Source organism: Aquila chrysaetos, chromosome 7 (genome assembly GCF_900496995.4).
Source record: "Aquila chrysaetos chrysaetos chromosome 7, bAquChr1.4, whole genome shotgun sequence".
NCBI classification, from domain to species: Eukaryota; Metazoa; Chordata; class Aves; order Accipitriformes; family Accipitridae; genus Aquila; species Aquila chrysaetos.
Window position 1 is genome coordinate 35,409,403 of NC_044010.1, and position 22,079 is coordinate 35,431,481.

General features: G+C 44.1%; 1 protein-coding gene across 1 annotated transcript; it reads right to left on the bottom strand.

The window, feature by feature from the left end:
- Positions 1 to 950: 950 nt before the first annotated feature.
- On the bottom strand, positions 951 to 21,674 carry TMPRSS3 (transmembrane serine protease 3). Its single transcript, XM_030021073.1, has 13 exons — positions 21,543 to 21,674; positions 19,974 to 20,118; positions 17,857 to 17,967; positions 16,725 to 16,841; positions 14,782 to 14,905; positions 13,628 to 13,753; positions 12,853 to 12,896; positions 11,921 to 12,086; positions 11,497 to 11,666; positions 9,752 to 9,847; positions 8,450 to 8,592; positions 6,805 to 6,957; positions 951 to 3,848 (listed from the first exon to the last, which is right to left on the bottom strand). Exons 1-13 carry the CDS (start codon positions 21,558 to 21,560, stop codon positions 3,828 to 3,830), a joined length of 1,434 nt encoding a protein of 477 aa, XP_029876933.1. The 5' UTR covers positions 21,561 to 21,674; the 3' UTR covers positions 951 to 3,827.
- Positions 21,675 to 22,079: the final 405 nt, after the last annotated feature.

The following is a 22,079-nucleotide window of genomic DNA, read 5'->3' on the forward strand; positions in this document are numbered from 1 at the left end:
TCAATTTTCTTTTAATCAGGAAAAATTGGTCTGATCATTTTGTGCCATCCACAAGGCTGCATTTTTACCTCTCCCCTGCCAAATTTTGAAGCAAACTATTCAAAATCCTACCCTTCTAACCGGTGTCAATGCTGGGGGCACAACCTGCTGTCTTCTACTGGAACAGCAGCTCCACGAGCAAGAAAACATGTGACAAAAGCAATAAAACACACTCAGAAGCCTCTGCTCATGTAAAATACATAAAAACAGAGATTAAAGGCAATGATCGAGTGTACTCTTTCAGTTCAGATAAGAAACACTTCCTTGTACCTTCCCTAAAGTTAAACAGCTGAAGTAAGCTCATTTCTTTATGTGATCTCAGGCTTTATGACTGTGCTTTATGTAATCTCAGGCTCCTGCTGCTTGCAAGTGTGATACTGTTTCTCACAGGGCTACTTGCTGAAGAAAATAAAGTTGATCTGCACATCTTAAAATGGTACTACGCTCGCAGAGATACTGGAGAGTGTAGACCTTTCAGGGATGCAACTAGGTTTGTCACCAAAATCAGCAAGATTTCCAGTGCAACACTTATATTCTAAGATTTCAACCTGCTTGCTTTGGATGTTGAAGGCAGTCAAAAAATTGGATGAGCCAGATGTATTTTTCTTAAGTTTAATGTACAGTTCTTGAATTTGCATTTACAGACTTATATGAAACTTGTCAGTGAGACAGCCCCTCTGAGCAGAGCTATGCGGCATCCTCGCCCTGTGCAGTGATTGCTTCCTGGTGCAGGATGTCTTAGCAAGTTAAAAGCATGTCACCCCTCAGAAAACACTTTGGCTTTCTCAGACACCAAACTTAGGTATTTGTTTTTATGCTTATCTCTGTATCCTTACAGAAATTGCCTTTTTATTTGTACATCTCAAGTGAAAAAAAATGAATTTTGGATTTGTCAAAGGAGAGTTTATCCATCTGATGTTTTTCAGAGTGTCTGGGAAAACCGCATATTGAATAAAAGTCTCATCTGGTTCATCCAAACTTACCAGCTTTGTCTCAGTTTCCAGGCTTAACTATAATGATGACAGGAAGAAGTGATGAATGGCAAAGGAATTTTTCTTCACGTGCTGGACATCTCTTGCAAAGTTATGCATTGGATTAATTTTCTGAGAGCCTCTTTATTACATGTCGATGCAAGTTTTCTCCACAGGCTGTGCATACAAGCAGGTTGCATTTCTAAGAGATGCTACAGCTGTAACATAATCCTATGTTAAAGCAACCATTTTAACCAGTGATCTGAGTTCACAAGCTAGAAGCTCTTTCATCAGCCTCTTTAATAATGTAGCAGATATACACTCCTCTAGTATAAAGATCTTAAAACCTTCCAAGGTGTTTACCATGAAATTCCTAATCAGGATTAGTTAAACTAGAGCTGCCTTCAACCCCACCTGGTCTGGCAAGCCTCTATACATGCATGCGTGGTGTAGCCAGTTATTTTCATTGAATAGAGAGAAGAAAATCCAAGGAAAAGGAAAGGCTTGGTAACCTGTCATGTAATCTCTTTGAAAAGTTACTTTACTGTCTACCAGTTCATTCCAGCTGTAATACTGACTACCAGAAGAGACCAGCTCATTAATCCCACCTCTCTTTGAATAGGATACAATGCCCATCTCTGTACAAAACCCTTCCCACAGCAAATGTCCTAAAACCCCATGTATCTTCACCCAGGTTAACACAAAGAAATATGCTAATGTTGTGATTATATTTATTTTAAAACCTCTAGCATGTATGTTAATGGCATAAGCTGGGGGAGGAAAATCCACTTTTACAGAGTGACTCTTTTGTATTCTGCCTATACCTAAAACACAACAGCAAGGGGCATAACAGAAATCAGAAGAAAGATTTGCAGACTCCCTGGGCTAGGTGTACCCATAAGTGACAGTCATTGATCTGGGGGTCAATGTGGCTTCTTGTTGGGAAGAGTTCACTAGCATTCTACATTTTACATTGGCTTGCTCTTTAATATAAAGGCAGACCACAATGGATACTTATCGTACAGTCTTTTTATGGAAATAGAAGGAGTTCAAAAGGAATTTTCAGGGCTCCTTTCAGAAATATGAAATAACAACTCCATGAGCTCAGAGAGCAGTGCCCTCATCTCCAGACTGCTGATAATACTAAAACATGAGCCATGTTGGGACTGTGAAAATGTTATGATAATAAAGAGTGAACATTAAAACTCCTCTGAAGATGTCTTAGTTATACAAGGTTTCAACATACTTTGTTTTAATTCTGTCATGGTTCTGTCAAGTTGAAATTTCCCATTTCATTCCAGTTTTTGCGTCCCTCTTCTTTTTAACAACGTGCCATTTTTGGAAGTGCTGTTTCTATTGCATTGCAGTTTCTTTAACCAGGGCGAAATGTATTGATGCGGTGTCCTCTGAGATCAAAGTCTGTATCCACAGAGCAATGTGGAGGTTGACAGTTCATGCAGGTTTGCTGTTGTCTCTCATTTTTGACCTGACGTGTTGAAGCGAGAATGCAGTTCCAGTTCCGCTGGCACTTTTTTGCAGCAGTGGTGGATGACAGTGATGATGCAGATACTGATTTAGAAGCACACAGACTGCATCCAAAACCACATTTTAAGCAGATCAGCAGCACTTGATCAAATGATAAGATCAATTTTGGCTGATATTGAAAAGCTCTGACAATATTATCCATTATTCAGCCTACCTAGTCCCTGGCAATCAATTCTTAAAATTAACAACTTTCATCCCAGGATTTTTACAAGGGGCAAGTGCAAAAGGATCAGGCATTTGCCAACCTAACAACACAAGGCTGTTATACTAAAATGGCTTGTAAAACAGGAAACCACAGCAGCACTTCAGATATTTTGTCCCTTGCCTGGCTGGCATCAGCTCATCTGCACCACTGATGTCACTAACAGGTACAAAGAGTGAGATCTACATTGTCCTGCCTGCAGAGAAAAGGAGGGAAAACAGGGAAGGCGACTGAGTATGAGTTCCTTGGTGAACTGTACTACATGACGTGAGCTTGGGAGTATTCAGTGGCTATTGCACTGCATGGTGCATCATAGAGCAAGGATTTTGGCTCTCTAGCCTATTGAAAGGCAGTAAAGAAGCCCCTCTTCCCTTTAAGACTATTCAGTAATCTCAGAATTTTTCAGTAAAGTTACAGCCTGTGTGTTGCTCATCTCAGAGCTATTTACTGCAAGAAAACACCTAAGAACTCAATTTTTAGGGACTTTGTTCACAGCCACATGATAAAAGATGTGAATCCAGAGATTTTTTTTCTAAAAAGAGTTGACCATACTTGCCAAATGCTTGCCAGAATTGCCAACTGCTTGCTTCCTGCTTGCTTTATGGCTTCAAAGCAAGCTGCTGCTGCCTGTGCAACAGAGCATGGATCTTATATATGAATGCTTTCAGGAAAAGTCTTTTTGTAGTCTGGTTTTCGGAAGGTAAGTACTAAAATAATAGCTAGCAACCTGATCTGAAGTTGCTCTAGTCTTTTACTCATGATGCCTGCAAAACTTTATTGTGATAGCATCGTGGGTTTTCAGTCTTAGCACTTTCTTTACATATGAAATCTGTAGCTGACAGTAAATACGCATACCCATCATCGAGCATCCAGCTGCCTCTACCATCCAAAAGAGGCTGAATGTGCAACAGTTTTCATTAAGTACAGTTACCAGTACCAAAAAGAAATGGTAAAAAGTAGTCTGTAAAAGTACAAAGCTCGGAGCAAGTGTCCAGAAAAGTGTGGTGGGTCCTTCTGTGGGGCTGGAGCCTGATGTGGGTTTTCGGAAGCCCAGCGCACCGCCACTCTCCTCAGGTCTGCAGTTCTTCTCTCTGGGAAGCAAAACCAGTTATGCATCTATTTAAATGCTCATGTTGCCACCTATTGAGCTCTGAAAGGGAATGACTGGTTTTTCCCCTGCTATACTAGGGTCACCAAAGGAACCCCGGGGCTGCTGGAGCCACTTCTGCCAGCTGAAGTTCTTCAGAGAAACACACCACCTCGACAAAAGAGGTGTGGTCCAATTCCCATTGCGTACACTGTGAACCTGAGCAAATGCCATCAGCTTCTCTCACCGCTTTAGTTCGCTGGTTCTCAGACTTGCATGAGCTGAGACAGGAACATAAGGCTCATAAAGAAATATGGTTATGGGGGATGGAGGAATATATTAGTAATAGTGGTAGATACTGCATGCATGGGACACATGCTTACGGGGAGCTAACTAGGCTTTGAAGGGGGTTGTTTTATTTCCTCTTAGTTGTTCCATTGCTGCTTTCTCTTTTTTTCTTTTTTTTTGCTGGGGTGGGAACCTTTCATGTCTATTCAGATTTAAAAGTTGAAGCATAATATTTCTCAGACAGTAATGTATGTAGGTCACTGGCACTCCTCTTAGTGCTATAAACTTTTTGCTTCCTCCCTAGTGGGAGAGCCGTTCAAAATGGAGGCAGCAGAAATTCTATTCACAGTGTTGGAGAAACATCTTGCTAAATGACATCAGCTAATTTTCACCACTTAGTGGAAAGCAATAAAAAACTTTTCTTTGCACTCATAGGAGAGAGCCTTTAGCAAAATGTTTGTACCCTCCTGAAAAATCTGAGAGACAGAAGTGCTTTATTCAGGTTTCAAAACTGGAAATGGAAGATCAGAAAACACAAATGCCTCTTCTTTGATCATGCCTTGCATTAGATGATTAGCCCTGACAGGTGAGCTGTTATAAAGCTAATTTTCAGAAAGAAAGCTTCTAGGGGCATGCTGTTGGCCAAATTCCTTATCTTGCAATTTTGCATCTCTTGGATCAAAATGGATCTCTTTCCTAACTCCTTTGGTAAGCCTTAGCTACAACAATTAATTTTGTTTGAAGAAAGCACAGAAACTTCTGGAAACACCAAATGAACCCCAGTCCATGGTGAGTAATAGCACGTAAGAGCAGATCAGGACCATTATGTCACAATACAGATCTGCCAGGTCAAGCCATTCCCTTTGCCCCATTTTCAAAGGCACACTAGTTCTACTTTCTTTTGGTTTGTTTCAGAGTCCATTAAAAAGTGTCGATGTTTCTATGCTGCAGTTGAAATTCCTTTCTAAGAGGATAAATTGATGAATTAATGTTTACATCTGAAGGACGTCCCTGTGAAAAATTATAACATGCCAGCATTTAGCTAAACAAAGATTTAGCTGTACTTTTTTCCCCTTGATCACTTCTTTATAATGGAGATCTGTGCTTTCATTGGATATGAACTCTTCATCTGAAACATCTGGACTTCTGTATCTGCAAATGAATCACAATGATGTATATATTTGGGGGGGAAGAAAAAAAAGTAATATTAGAGGTCTTAAAGATTTAGAAATGTTATCCTGTCTTCTTTAACTTTGTTGAGTGACAAATAGGCATGTGATAGCATAAATCTCCATCTGTAATACAGGTTGTGAAAACAGCGTGTGTCGTATGATACACAGATGGGGGGCTGAACTGAAATTGCACACAAAACCTTATTTCAGGCATTTCCTTGTCTGTCAATGCTTGATATTGGCACTTTGGTTTGAGGAGGAAGTCTCACATATTTCACAAATGAGACGGGGGCAGGAGTGGTTTCGTCACATACTATCACGGTGGCACAGGCAGCTGTCTGGGCTGGGGGCTGTATTGCTGGTGCTGGAATAGCATCATTGCTATTCATTCATTCATTCATTCATTCATTCATTCATTCATTCCAGCAAACCGGGTGCTGGAATAGCAGCACTGGCTTCACTGTCTGTGAGGACCAGGCTAGAGCAGGACGGGACGTACGCTTTGGTGCTTAGGGGGTCTTTGCCGTGAAGCTAAGAAAATGACAATGAAGAGCCTGTGCATAGGTGTCTGCCTGTGAGCTGTGTGTCTAGGCTCCTGCCAGGGCAGTGGAGGACGGTTCACTTGCCTTGCACATGCACTATCTAGTGCCACTTGAGGTGTCTCAGTGCACTTTGCCAGACCTCTAGCAGTTGGTCCGGAAGGCCTCAGATCTCCCATAGATCCTCTATCATATCTACCTGAGCCATCGCAGGGCATCTGAGACACCCCCATGGGGATGGTGGATACAACCCAGGGCTAGCTGCAGATCCTTGCCCTTCTGCAGGTACCCGTGAGCCAGGTAGGACAGTCTGGGGTCTCTGAAATGGCTCTAGATGCCTCTCCTTAGGCAACAGATCCCTGCCTGGGAGTCCACCTGAAGCACAACGACTCTCCCTGCTCAGCTGACTGAACCCAGCACCTCTCTGGCAGCGCTGGAGGGGAGCTGACAGCAGAGGACCTGGTCTCCGCAGAGTGGGCGACCCTCGGGTCAGGTGAAGGTGGCTGCAGCGTCCTCCCACTTCCTTGCCTCTGCTCTCCTTTCCTTCCAGCCAACACCGTCTCCCCCCATCCCATTTCTTTGGCCCACTCAGCTTCTACTCCCCAGGCTTTTTTTGTAGCAGCCTCACGGCTTCAGGTGAAGTCCCCTAGCATCTCTTCCCTTGGCTCCCATCTCCTTACTCAGCCCTGTCACACCTCCCTGCTCCGCACCTCCAGGCCCCCTCCCCAGTCACTCCCGTGCTCCTCTCCCCTCTCTACCCCTGCCCCTCTGCTCCCCGCATCTCGCTAAGACCCTCACACCCTGCTCTGCCCACGGACCTGCCCCCATCCCCAAACGTGCCCTGGGGCCGCACGTGCCCGTACGACACAACTGAGCTGGGTTACAAATATGAGCTAAACCCTGCGTGGCACAGGTGGAGCAAAGCGACAACCAGAGATGGAGAGACGGGGCAAGACCAGACCTCCATCTGTTCGTGTATCCAGTCCAGGAAGGAGGTGGTTCGGCTGTAGACACCCGGCTTGTTCTTTTCTGCACAGCCCACTCCAAAGCTGGTGGTCCCCACCAACTTCCAGATACTCATATCTTCGCAAGCTAAAGGGCCCCCACTATCTCCCTGGAGGACAAAGAATTAAAACAAACGTCAGTGCCCCAGAAAAGGAGGGGAATGTCTACTTGGGGGATAGGGGGAGAGGCATAGTCCAGTAATTTGAAGCCTCCTGTTTCTGCTCTGTTCTGGGTCCTGAGAAAAGCGTATGTTACAGCAGAAGTTGGAGACTTCTTAGAGATGTGTATTAGATCTTATTTTTCTTTCCCCAGTTAGCAGTACAGTACAACAGAAGTAATGTTGAAGCCTGCTGTTAAACAACATTTAGGTGCTGGGGAGCATGCCTGTCCTGCGGGCAGGGCATCGCTAATCTGCAGTCTCCGTGCCATGGTCTTGGTCCCTCACAGCTGCTTCTCTCAAAAAGCTCCTAGCTATTGAGCTGAGCCGAGCCCAGGGTTGCAACAAGAAGTTAGTACCCCACCTCCTTCCCTGCCTGCTCCCGTGTGCAGTCTTGCGCACCGCTTTTCTGGCCCTTCCCAGACACATTGCTAAGCAGATTTGACTCAATGGACTCACATCTAAGTACTGAAGACTCCCAATTTATTTTGCTGGGGCGGTTTCCTGCCCTATGAGCAGCAAAGCCAGCACAACAACAGAGAAAAAGGGAGCAGGGCTCATTTTGTCACTTGAAGGCGTATGCTGAACGTGCTCCCTTTGGGCAGCTCTCCCAGGCATAGTGACGTGCTGGTGCCAGGTACCTTGCTGAGACCGTTGTGCAAACCAGTGCTTAAATGAAGATCTATGCACCTAATGCCTTTGCTTTCCCTTGTCCCATGTGTAATTGGGACTGAGCAAATCTGGAAACATGAATTTCCTCCCCAGCCCTTGCTCTTTATCCATGACTAGCTAGGGGAGTCCACATTAGTGTGTATGGGGATGAGACCTGGCACAAGGTGGGCACCATCATGACTCTGACAGTGATTTTTGAATCATCACCACCCTGTGTTGTGAAGGATCCTCTGATCCATCACTGCTATGAACCCCTCTCGCCCAGAGCCATTATGAGTCCTCTGAGTTACTCAAACACCTTTCCCTTTCTTCCTTCCCCTGCCTCACTCTACTCTTTCCAAAATCACACGTTTCTGCTTCTCTACTGATATATGCTTTGGCTGCTTTTCACCACAGGGTTTCTACACCTTGCAGGTCTCCGGAGCTGCTCACAGTGCAGTGCAGTGCACTGCATGGCAATTCAGTGCAGTGCAGAGGCCACAGCCAGGGCAAAGAAAGGATGGCACCATGCTGTAGCACATGCAAGAAGTTAAGAAATGTCTTAAGTAAATTTGGCTTCAGAAGTAGCAGATATGGTCCACAGAAGTATAAGAAGGGAATTGTAGTATATGAATGCATGCACAATGATCGATATTCATGGTAAACAGATTAAATGGCAAAACCCCAAATGTTTGCCCAAGAAAAGCCTGGGAGTGCCTTCTGATAACTTATCACTCATGTTTTTCCATTGCTGCTGTTAATGAGCACAGTTGCAGTTTGGAAACTTCCATACCTGGCAGGTGTCTACCCCTCCCTTTAAGAAACCAGCACAAAGCATTGAAGGAGTTATGATCCCACCGTAGACATCCCTGTGATTGCAAATTGCATTAGAAATCAGAGGAACACCTGCATAATTCATGGTGTCAGATGTATCACCTGTTAAAAAAACAACAACAAAAAAAAAAGAAGAAAAAAACTGTCTATCTTTGAAGTTAATCTCTATTTATAAACAGAAAATATTTTAGTATATGAAGAATTGGCAAGCAAGGGTGAAAGAAATATGGTTAATATGACAACATATAAGTAAGGCAACTAGGTGTCTCATCACTTACAGAATCCAGTAACCAACAACTCTATAGAGCTGTGGATTATCATGGTATATAATAGAAAGCTGTACCTTATATGTTTCTGCTTCAAACTAGACAATCAATGACAGTAATGAACTTAAAAGCTAATTGGACCCTGTCTTCAGTACTAGTGCCAAAACTTATTTTGAATGTATTGCCTGTTCTGTTAGTCAACAAATCATCTGCAAACATCTGATTTATTTTATTTTTAATTTTGTTTTATTTTATTTTATTTTATTCAGAGTCTGAATGGATCATTTCTATAAATGGGAGTATTTGCACACTGTCTATTGTCAATTTATAGCTGACTTTTTATGTGGTAAACCTTGCTTTCATTTTTTTCCCACCTTTTGCTATTACCTGTATGTGAGGTAACATGCTGTTCTTGTTCTGTGAACAATGCGAACACGTTAAACGAGATGAATGAAGAATGATAAAAAACAATGACCTGAGAACTCAAGCATTTTCACATGAAAGTGATTTGGTATATATTACTGATTAACATGGCCTGTGAGTCATGGAAAAAAAAAAGAAAAAATTCGTTTTTCTTTGTGACATTGTTCACAGATCCAATTTCTACATCATCCAACCTGCCTGAAAATGTGTACATGCTTTCTCTGAAAACATGGATGGTTGATTCTTGCATTCATGCTGAGCTTTCTGTGCTTGAAGATGTAAAGGACACAGCCTGTTTGACTGAGGCTGAGTACAAGACTGTGGGCAGTGCTGCTGTCTACATGTCATTTTCGACCTTTTCACAGAGTGTACCCATCTATTCCTTGTGATAAGGGTTTGTACAGCACTTTTGCAATTCAGGGTGAGCATGAGATTTAGCAATATGTCTTCTTCCCCCTGCCCCAAGATATTCCAGAAAATTTAATGTTGCACAATGCTCCAACCAAATCCTGTATTTACTATATGTGAGAAGTTTTCATGTAGTATAATCAACAGCAGACCATTTCAAATACCTCCTTCCACAGTTGCTCCCCATCCTGATACCCAACACATTTTCCCTTCTGGGAACTGTTCACCAAAATTAGGCAGACAAATTGGCTCTATGTGACCTATTTTAAAAAAGAGAGAGAGAAGAGAGAATTGCTTTTAAAATTTAGCAAAAAACTGTATGACTCAGTAAAACTTGAGGATTCGGCTTGCTGTGACCTTGTTATGAACACCACCCACTCCCCACACAAATAGCCTGGCAGCTCGGCAGGTCTTTTGTCTTACAGCCAATACCATAGGTTTGAAACAGTACCTACACCAGGCCTAAGTAGTTTCAAGAATAAAGCCACAGAAGGAGGTGTTGGCAGGTCAATAAATTGAAGAATGAGCAAACAAGAAATGCATGGCGTACACAGCTGATGGGCAGATCAAAGCCCCCACGGCAGGCTGCTCAGGCAGAGAAATGGCCTTGGCTAACCACGCCATGACTACAGGGCACCTCCTCACACGTTTTGTGCGGTGGCACGTACAAAGAGCCGTCTGTGCACATCTCTGCGCTCTTCTGAAGGGACAACAAGATGTCCGGGGTGCTCTTTGCTTCCCACCCATCGGCTCATAGAGCTTCAGTGCCTCTGCACTCTGGGGCACTGAATGCCGTACCTCGAACAGTGTTTGATGCTTGCAGGGCCAACTGTGATGTGTCGAGATGAGCTGGCACTGAGCAAAGGGACAGGAGATACGAGGTATTACTGGGCAATTCCTAGTGGTTCAGCTCTCCACAGTGCAACGATCCCAGCTCAAAGCATCAAGCCCCCAGCGGGGAACCTCCAAGCCCCCCCCCAAGATGCCCCCAGCCGCCCAGGGCATAGTGGGTGTCTCGCTCAGGTGTGGAACCATTACTGTTCTTGACAGCATCCCAGACTTATTCCCGAGCAAAAGAAAACAGCATTAGCTGAGATATAAAACAGAACAAAATCAAGCTTAATTTTCATTCGAAGTGGAAGTTTAAAGTATTTCAAGGGAATTGATTTAGGAACTGACAGTCTAGATGCATCACAGAGAGCCAGCTACCCATTGCAGAGAGCTCACAGGGATTAGGAGATATTGGCAGGTGATCACTTAAATTCATACAATATTATTATACGTTATTTCAATTCACTAACTGTGTCAGCTGTAGGTAGCATCCTGCTGAGAAAATAAAAGTAGTTTTAATTTAAAAGCTTCATTATATTTGAATTGCCTTCTCTTCGAAATTTAAGCTTGATTTTCAGCTTTGGACACTGCTGGATCTCCCTATACTCACAGAAAGGACGTAATAAAAATCTCTGTGACCTCCAAGTAAAATGAGGTAGGGCATTTATTTTAGATAGGAAAAATATTTAGAAAGAATAAAGTTAATGCTTGCCTGTTATTAAATGCCTTCAGTAAGCCAATACCAGAATGGACTGGGAACATTTTGCAGAGCCCTGTGACCACATTGTTGCTCTGTGTGCCTGGATATCGAGCACAGAGGAGTTCCTGATACTGAGGCCGGAGGGTTTCTGCCGGTGCAGTCTGAACAGGGATCGCTGCCTTGCCATCACAGCCGCAGGCTGGCTACATCTACGCTGCACATCTCTCACTGCTTTTAGAGGTCGTGGGGATCCACTCGACTGTCCTGGGCCACGCATAGGGTGCCAACAGAAATTTCCCTGTCCGTACCAGGAAAGACCCTTCTTGCTTTTAGCTAGAAAGTTGAGAAAGTCAAGTGAAAGCTAACAGAAAGAATTACCATTGAGAGTAAGCGGTGCTGTCAGTTTCATCAGTGCTATATCATTTCCCATTGTCTTGGGTTTATAATTGCGATGGTATATAATTTTTTCCACTGAATATGGGTGAACCTCGGTGTCTTGCTGAGTCACAAAACCAACCTGCACACTCCACGAGCTCGGCAAGTACAGGCTGAAACAAAGAGATAGGGGAGAGAGAGACTTTTTTTTCAGTAAAGACTTGCACTCGTGCAAGGAGAGAGAGAGAGATGGTTTAAATGTTACGCAGCAAGCCCGTGAAGTAAAGATAACCCAATCTCTCCTGCAGTTTATTTTTAAGAGAAAGCACAGTGCATTTGCCCTCCTCTGCAGTGGCCCCCCACGCAGACCTGCTGCAAGCGGGGTCAGCGGGAGACCCCCAGCAAGGCGATTTAGGGACTTACTTACTCGTAGACGCAGTGGGCGGCTGTGACGATCCAGCGCGGGGTGATGACGGACCCTCCGCAGAGGTGGTGCCCGTGGAACTGCAGGCTGACCTGCCAGGGCCACTGACGGGGGGAGGACGCGTTGCCCCCCACGATCCGTGGCCCGTAGCTGGCCCGCGTCCCACACGCTGCCAGAAAGCAAAGGTTATGGTCCACGGAGGAAACGCAGGCATGGTTTTGGTCACCTTCAGCCCCTCTACTCCCAGCCTTGCTGAGGCTGGGAGGGCTCTGCAGCAGGACCATCCCCATCACCGTGGCCCACGTCTCGGGCTGTGGCTGCCCCCAGAGGTTTCTCCTCCTCCCTCCCATCCCTGCAGCATCATGGCTGGCAGCCGGTATGGGGGCTGTGGGGCTCACATCTTCTCCCCTGCGGTCGTAGTGCTCAGCTGAGCTGTAAACCCCACTGTTCTGCCCTCCTTAAATGCACAGGGTCCCACGGGCCCACATAAGCAGGCTGAAGCATCTCCTCTCCCCTGGTGATTATTTTGCTGTTGGATTTTTGACTTTTCGTATCCCAATCTGAAAACTAGCTGACATGGAGAGGTGTGGGATGAAAGTTCAAATGTTAAGACTGAACTGCCCTTTCCCCGTTGAGATGGCAAAGAGTTGGATTTACAGCATCAGTCTGTGGACTCGACTCACAAACCTTAAAACGTCTACTTCCTACTGTGATTCTCACCAAAATGTTCCCGCTACCTGATGCTCCCAAACTGCCCTCCCAGCCTATTCTTACTTTCTGAAATTCTTTTAAATTTTATATAAGAAATACAATTTTTCTTTGGTGTGATAAACTGACAGTATAGTATGCCCTCAGTACACAATTCCTTCCAATTCTTGCCATGCAGTGGATGAAGGACAGTTTCTGATCTTATTTTCCCTTTTCCTGATTCTTACCCAAACATTTTAAGATGATCACATTGCCAGAAGTGCATTCCTCTCTAAGATGAAAAGACAGTGCAGTATTAGTTCCGATTCACAAATACTGGTTTTTTTTCAATATTGTGTCACCTTCCTGTACAGCTATGTGCACATCAATATAAGTAACTCATATATTGAAAGAAGTACAAAGTCATGTACTCATCCAATCTACTTAGGGCATTTAGCTGAAATACTTAAGTTAGGAGCTTAGACACCATCAGGAGCCTGCAGACCATATGCTGCCCTGCTGAAGACTGCTTCACTCTTACACGAGGGGAGGCTCATTAGCAATTTTCAACATGTGATCTGTAGTCTCCTTGGATCCATAGCTTACTTCTAAGTGAAAGGTAACTAAGAAAAACAAGCAATTGTCAGGAGGAAGAAATGGACCATAAAAGGTTCATAAGCCCACTGGGAAATATCTAGGGATCTGTAAACTGAAACAAACTGCATCACAATGGAAAAAGATAAGAGCCTGGTGTCTATTCATTTGCAAAAAAGGGATCATGGGACAAAAAGGCTTTTCAAATAGCTCATTTTAAAGCCTTTGTTGATTTTAATGGGCCTTGGATCAGGCTCTTAATTCGTATTCCAGCAAGACTGGTACTGAACCTTGGTCTATGATGCATAACATCCCCAACCACCTATGAAGTACTACATGCCTGAAAAAATAGGCAACAATCTCAAACTATTAGTAATTCTCCTTTATTGATTGCTCTCTTTCTGTCAGAATGAACAAGCTGAGGCATACCTGAGGTTTGTTGCATTGTGCAGGGATGTCACTTGATCAGCTGCTAACCAGTGGCTGAGGGACACAAAATGTCTTTGAAACTGTTTTTCAACTGCAGCCACGGGCAGGTAACCTGAACTCACATAACTGCAAATAAACCATAAACACAGCTTTCTCAGACAGCATTTCAGTAATCTGTTGAAATAATTCAGCAGTTCGGCTAATGAAAACCCAGTGTAGCAACCACAATAATCAGATTCTGACACTTCATGAAGTAATCCTATCCTCCCCAAGAAATACCTCTTATAATGTACATGTATTTTTGCCATAATCACATGTGGAAGTCACACATGCTGAGAGGCTTTTAACCGGCAGAGAAAGTAAATTTTAATTCTAACATTGTAATAAAGCTTTTATTGTAACTGGTTGGCACATTTCCTGAAACGCTAACAAGCTCATTGTCTCATTTTTCTAGAGTTATGTTTTGCAGCAGGGAGGATGAATAATTTGTAATTTTTTTCCTGTCTTTTTTGTTGAACAATTGAGATGTATTTTATCCTAAAGGCAACAAGAATTTATTAAAAGAAGCTTTATACTGTTAACTATAATGCGCAGAAATCAGAATGATGCCATTGTAAGAAATGACAAAGGATCATTGCAAGTCACAATTTCAAACTCTTTCTCAGTTGTGAAAGTTTGTGAAAGAAGTGGCATTTTTCAGGAATGGTATCAACCCAGTAAGAATCGCCTTGCCAGGTTCTTCTCTAATTGTGAGGTGGACCTTAATTCCTAACAGATGTTATGACTTGAAATGTACATATGATTTTTCTACAGAGGAAGTAAAAGAGATGGAAAATTCTCATATGGTTTTCAGTCCCTCTCTGACAGGCTGTAAGCTACTCGAGAGACAAGTAGGATTCAGGCACCTGCACCCCATAGGGAAGATTTAACCAAACCATTGTATTTAGCCATCATCCAGGACTTATAGCAGTAATAAATGGTACTTGCAGTGCACAAGTATTCAGGACTATTTCCCACATCATCCCAAATCTCCTCAACCATAAATCCATTTTTCTTTCTAAGCACAGACTAATACAAGATTTCATTAGAAAGATTGAAAACCTCAGAGTTTGTTCAAAATGCCAAACAGGGTTTCTTCCATTTTGTGTTCATACCTCGAGAAACCCAGGTGTTTGCAGGTAGTATTTCCATACTCTGCTTTCCAGTCGTCAGAGCAGACCGTTCGCCAGGATCCAGAAGTGAACACTTGCAGCACTGCTTTCTTGCCACTCAACCTGACTTTGAGATTCAGGAGAAGAAAAGCCTAAGTGAGTTGTGAAGAAGAACCACCGGGTACACAACAGCATCAATGCACCACTGTGGCATCCGCATTTCTTGGCTCACTGAGTTTTTGCTATTTGTCTTTTTCATCACTTGGATCCTTCGACAGAAATTTTCTGTGCCTTTTTTCTTCCCCCTTAAGGAAGGGAACCAAGGCACGCTGAGCTAGAACAGCCAGGAGGAAAAATTTTATGCTCATGGGAATGGGTAGGGGATGCTAGCTCTAATACAGATGGAGAACGTTGCCTTGCCCTCCGGTGAGCCTAAGCAAGTCTTGCTGATTGCAGTGAGTTGGAGCCGCAAGTGCTTGGCACCAAGGAAACCTACAATCAAGACACACGATGAAAGGTGGTTGACACCTCCTGCGCTGCACAGCACAGTCGGACAGGTGGAGGTATTTGCACCCTGCTGTCCCTGGGCTCCCATGGAGTTTCCTACCTGCTTCCCTCTGCTCAAACGGGGCTGGCGTGTCTGGGCTGATGAGCGTGTAAAGGCTGGGGAGAGGAGAGATGCGCAGGTTGGGAGCTCGTCTCCCATGGACTCCCTCCCCGTGCCAGCCCGGTTCTGCTCAGCACAGCCCTTCCCCACGGGCAGCTCTTCCCACCAGCCTGGCCCATGGAGCCAGCACTGCTGCAAGCTGTGCTGCCTCCGGCCAAGAGACCGATGGGGAAATACTGCCGGGGGCCCGGGTACAGAGCCATCACCCACGGTCCCTTTGTCCTGCGTGTTGCCATGTCCTCCTCACGCCTGCACCCCGCACCGCCGCCGGGGCGCAGGGCCTTGGATGAGCAGGAGGCACCTGGACCTGGGACAGTCCATGTCCACCTGGTCTTCCCAGGGAGAAGGGCGGCCATGCACATGGTCACTGCCGGACAGGGGTTTCCCCGCAGGCACCCACGGGCCAGCGTTATGGCATTGCAAAGGCAGACAAGAAAAGCAGACATGTCGCCCACAGGCTCCGCTGAGGCCTGAAGCCTCCCTGGGGAAAACACGCCAAAGGTTGAAAGGATTGTGCGGGGTTAGCCACAGCCAAATGCTCATGGTTCTTGTCATTCCTCGTGCTGCACAGACAGAAAGCTGTGCTGCCTCCTCGCCTGTAGGTGCAGGAGTCAGAATTACAAGTGCACTGATCTAAAAATAAGTTATTCTGTTTACTAATATTAGAGTCCTTTCCCTCCAGTGGCTGCAAACACCACAGTCATCTTCCATAGCACAGGACGGGGAGGGACCATTTAAAATGGCCCTGTGATTCCCTAAACCATTACAGAGAGAAACTCAAGCATGGGAGCATACATTTCACGCATGAAGCAGCAAACTCCACAGTACTCAACGCACAACAGGCAGTGCTGATCTCTCCCCTTCCCACGTCCCTTAAGATAATAACAGGCTTTTGCAATCTTCAAAACTGACACAACACAACTGAGTGCCAGCGAATACAGAGTGCTGTATATACACACCATAATGCAGTGTTGATATACCTTGCAGGCAGAGGAAATGTTAGCAGTCAAAAAGCATCTAGACTTCTAATGGGGAAACATGCCCGATATGGCAGTAGTAGTATTCAGCAATCATCACATTTACCATAAGAGCAGTCTGATTTCTCAGAAACTGTAAATCAATACCTCAGAGAGGTTGTTCTTCTGAAGTGGTGATTTAGATAATCCATCAGTCTCTACCTTTCTTGTCTCACCCAAACTCTTTACAACATGCATTTCTTGATAATGTGCCAGATGCTACAGGAGGAGGTAGGAGGGATTTATAATCAAATTTAAATTACCACATCCGTACTCATCCTCCCCTTCTTTACAGTTGAAGACACCATTGCACCTGGCTGATTTCTGGATACACTTAAAGGATGATCGGCAGCGAAACTTCCCAATGCAGTTGTATTGGACTAACAAGAATGAAAGAAAACAGGGTGATGAAAACACACTTGGATATTAATTTAACACTTCTGACTTCCATTACCTGGCCAGATTTCTGTCTTGCTAAGGAAAAGACAACTCCTGTACTCTAGGAACTTTTGAAATACAACCTGGAGGTTGCCACATGGTGCTGCTAAACTTATCCATTAGTAATGACTCGTAGGATGAGTCAGCCTTGTTGTCTGTGCTTACTCCTTCCCAGCTCCCTCGACCCAGTTTATGTTTCACTCCAGGGCGACTTTCTGCCTGGTGCCTCAGCCCCTCAGCAGCAAAGCAAGGAGACTGTCCTGGTTTCAGCTGGGATAGAGTTAATTGTCTTCCTAGTAGCTGGTACAGTGAGCTGCTGCGTGGTGCTTAGTTGCTGGCTGGGGTTAAACCACAACAGTCCTTGCAAGGGTCTCCCTTGCAAAACATGGCCAGTGCACTCTCTTCCTGAGGGGATGCCTCAACCTCCCGCAAGCTTATCCCCGTTGCAGGTGTGAAGGCACTGCTCTAACATCAACGCATTTGGCACCTAAACCTGGGCAGGTCACACTTTCCAGTTGCAACTAAACTCATTCTGCATTTTCTTTTCCTTTGTAGAAGTTGTTTGTGATAGGGGAAAGTTCTTTTTAATTCTTTGAGAACAAACTTAGAGAACTGAATTACAGGACAAAAATATGATGTGTGCTACCTGAAGCCTCCCCCGGTTTCTAAACTCTTAGCTCACCACCCAAGGGGAATCAGTGAAGTTTTACTAGAGAAAGGTTTCCTGGAGCTGTGGGTTCCTCAGTGTTGTGAATATTACACCAATCCTCTCATGAGTGCCAGATCTATTTTGTCCCTACATGTAAATAAAATTTAAAGCCATCACATCAACAACATTTTTTGCTTCAGCAAACAAGCCACAGTAGCAGTTTAATTCCATCCTAAGTAAAAGGCTCATGAAAAATTAAGCATTTGAATGGTTAAGCGAGAACTTAATGAATAACTAATTGTACTCACCTCCCAGGCCAATGGCAACTGCTAGGATTACTGCAAGGAATAAACCACAGATATATGGAAAGTATTTTAGGGACATAAAAACATGGCACATTGAAGGTGGTTCGATATCTCCTAGAAGCCAAACAGAGAGAACAGCTTCTGTGAAGTTAAATCAGCTTGAGTTTGCAATGAAAAAGATTTATCTAACATTAAACTAGATGGCAGTACTAACCCCTGCATACACTTCGTGAGCTGACCTGACCCGGAGCGGTTCAGATCCCCTGGCTCAGGGGCTGAGAAGGCTCCAAGTGCTTTGGAGGTAGCTGCTGCTCTCAGACAGCGCTTCAGCATTTGCCTCGCAAGGGGTCTGAATCACACCCTTACAGAGCACCTGGCCTGTCCTCAATGCAATCGACAATATGAGTTCTAAATTTTTATTTTCCTGGGCTACATCACACTGAGAGCTTTAGAAGTGTACAAGCACCTCTCCTGAAAATATGAGTCCCAGAATAAAAATGAAATTCAGATCTGTTTTGTTTGTGTAATCAAACCTGTGTGCAGGGTACAGGTATACTCTCTGAAGACTTCAGAAAGCTCAAGTGGACTAATAAATTCTTTCAGTGGAAATAGCAAAGAACAAACTAGTTTGAGTCTCCTCCTTATGACTGTTCCCGTCTGTGATGCCTTCTGACTGTTGCTGGTACCAAGCCTGCGGTCCCAGTGCTCCCTCCAGCCGTAGCCCCAGGTGGACACTGCTCTGAGCACTGTGTCTGGGACAACAGAAATCCTGGGACAAGGACAGAGGCCACAGAGCTCTGGCTTGTGCACCAGGGAGCTAAGTCCTGTGCATGATGCATTCCTCCAGAGTTGGAGTAACAGAGGCACAGAAACAAGTAAGAGGAGTCTAAAGATTCAAACAGGAGCAAGGATATTGGAAAAAGACAGGACTAGCTAGTAAATAGGTGTTCAAGACAAGAAGGAGGAAAGTCACTGGTCCTTTTGGACTTGGAAGCAAGGTTAACTGAAAATGATAGAAAGCTAAATTTGCAAAAAACAGGACCCCCAAACTAGTCTTGAAAAATGTGAGGAAAGGCGTTCTGTTCAAAGTTTTGCTGTAAAGACAAGGAGACAACTGAGCAATGGTTCAAGGCTGAGTTTTGAGTTTTCAAGGAAAAAAGATGCATACAAAGTTAAAATATATATCAGTAGTAATTGCTGAATACATTTCATGAGCTGGATGAGTCCTGTTCACCAACCACCTCCATAGCTGACCTCAACTTAGTGATATTGTCAGTCTGGAAGACAACAACAGATTCCACTGAAAATAATGAACGGTTCACTTGTTTCAAGTGTATTCTGATATACAAAGGGCAAACTGTGGGAAAATAGCATACACAGCTCGGTCATGGGCACACATAGGAACTGGCAGAACCTTGTCTTCAATTTTAATTCGTGCAGCTCTTAACCCCCTCATTCTTCAAGCTTTGAGTTTGAGATTGGCAGACACTTAAAATTGGTCAAGGATGAGGAGTGTCTCCCAGTGCTTATAGACTGACAAGTAAATCCCAGCCTACACAGACTCTCTCAGCAGCAGCTGAATAACTGATTTTGGCAATGGAGTTGGTGTCTGGTATGCCAAAAATCTTAGACAGCTGTAGTAGCTAATGGACTAGAAAATTAAATTGCTCTATTTTCATCCTTGATGCTCAGCCTGTCCCTGTTGGAGTTAATGATTATTTTTGCCACTAAACCTATGGGAAGTAGCAAACATGCATGCTATTCCTCCAACGCTGCTGTAATTGTATATTCAGTTTTTTAATAGACCAATTTCCAGGTTGGTAAAATTTCAAATAAGCCATTCAAAAATGTGTTTGAAAAGCGTGGGCAAATATTTGCTATGTGGCTGAAGTGTGTGAATAATCTGGCTGTGAAAAGTGCTTGCGCATGCAAGCCGACACAAGAAGTCATCATCTGTTAATATCCTGGCAAACTTCACGGCTGGGGGAGTGAGGTTGTGTTTCTTCTTCCTCTAAGGGATTGTTTTCTCTGACTGAGTGGGCTAGCATAGTTTTGCAAGGCTAAAGACCTACGTTAGCCATTTAGATTACAAAGGTCAAAAAGCTGTGCAGTATCCCTACCAGATCCATCTGCACTGGGGTCCACTTTTGCTTGTGGTATGCAGAAAAATCTTTTGAAGGAAAACTGAATTTCTGGTACTGGTGGTTCATCTTCTGTAATAGAGATGATTTCAAGACTTCCAGTAGTGGGATTTGTCTCTTGTACCTGACTCAACCAGAGAAAAAAGAAAAAAAGAAGAAGATAATCACCTTGTAAAATGTTATCATAGAATCATAGAATGGTTTGGGTTGGAAGTAGCCTTTAAAGGTCATCTAGTCCAACCCCCCTGCAATGAGCAGGGACATCTTCAACTGGATCAGGTTGCTCAGAGCCCCGTCCAACCTGACCTTGAATGTTTCCAGGAATGGAGCATCTACCACCTCTCTGGGCAACCTCTGCCAGTGTTTCACCACCCTCATTGTAAAAACTTTCTTCCTTGTATCTAGTCTAAATCTACCCTTTTTTAGTTTAACACCATTAGTCCTTGTCCTATCATGACAGGCCCTGCTAAAAAGTTTGTCCCCATCTTTCTTATAAGCCCCCTTTCAGTGCTGAAAGGCCTCAATAAGGTGTCCCCAGAGCCTACTCTTCTCCAGGCTGAACAACCCCAACTCTCTCAGCCTGTCCTCACAGGAGAGGTGTCCCATCCCTCTGATCATTTTTGTGGCCCTGCTCTGGACCCGTTCCAGCAGGTCTGTGTCTTTCGTGTGCTGAGGGCTCCAGAGCTGGATGCAGTACATTGTTATGTACTTAACATTCATGAGAGGAGCTCTTACAATTAATTTACCAGCAAACTACTGAAGTTAATTTTTGTTCAAATTTCTCTAAGCACCATAGATACCTTTAATAACTCATACTGGGGGTGTGAATCCATCCCCTGCTCTTTAATTGCAATAGGAAACAAGAGAAAGACTAAAAAGCATATGACACCTGCACAGCACCTGGCAGGATACTCATGCAGGGGCCCACTGAATTTTACTCCAGAAAACTTTGATCACTTTCTACACAGTGAAAACCAAAACAGGCCACAGTAGAATTCAGGGTAAATAGATTTGAAATGCTAATTTCTGAGTCTGGTTCTGCACAATGTCACTGGCAAAAGGAATCAGATTTTTGAGCTCACAGTGATGTGAAATAGGTCTAGGTTTGTTAAAGACAGTGGAGCTGGTAAGCTGTAAAAGCAGTGTGTTTGCAGAGTCAGTCCCAGAAAATGCTTACAATGACACATTATAGGCAAAGAATACGTGTTTTGTCTGTGAAGACTATATCTTTAAGTCACCTGGAATATCTTTTCACCTTTCAGCAAACAACTAAAATAAGATTTCTATTCTTTCATTTGATAAAATTTCATGTACATTTCAATGAACATAAATTAAATTTTATATAGAATCTGCTAGCTTTAAGGCAGAGAAAAGGACAGCTTGCTGTGCATGATTTTTAAATATTTAAAAAAAAAAAAAAGCCTTCTAACTCGTACGTGAGTTGTCCATCAGGAAACAAAACAGCATTGTGAAGTATACTACACGAAAGCTAAACACTGATGTGGCATTTATTTAGAGGATATCACATGCTCCTAAATCTTCACTCACCTCTTCCTGAGAAGTCATAGTTAAAAGCAAAACTGTTTTCTTTCTTCATTATCAAAAGAAACCAAAAGGAAATTCTGAGGTCGCTAAGCCAGTCTGCTCTGGAAAGGTTTTCACTGAGCTGCCCACAGCTGCCCGTTCAGTTATCTGCTGTATACGGCATTATGGCAGCAGCCTGTGTAATTCAACCTGGTGAGGGGTATCAGGTAGCCCCGGATGGCATGGCTACGGAAAGGGGAAGATAAAAATTCAGCATGCTTTTTAATTAGCCTAAGAGTGTCAGGTAATACAGTAGTATTTGCAAACCTTTCTGTAACCCCTCAGCAAAGGAGCACCACAAACTGCACAGGCTCCCGCTTGCTCATCTTTTATCAAAACTCGTGCAGCTGAGAAGTCTGCTGATAGCTGTGGGTGGCAGAAGGCAGAAGCCCCAGGTGCTTCGTCTCTTCGGCACACAAGGCCCATAGGTTCACCTTGCTTTTCCTTCCCTTGCTTTAGCCCTTGCTGTGTGCTTGCAGCAAAGCGCACACTTAAAGAGGG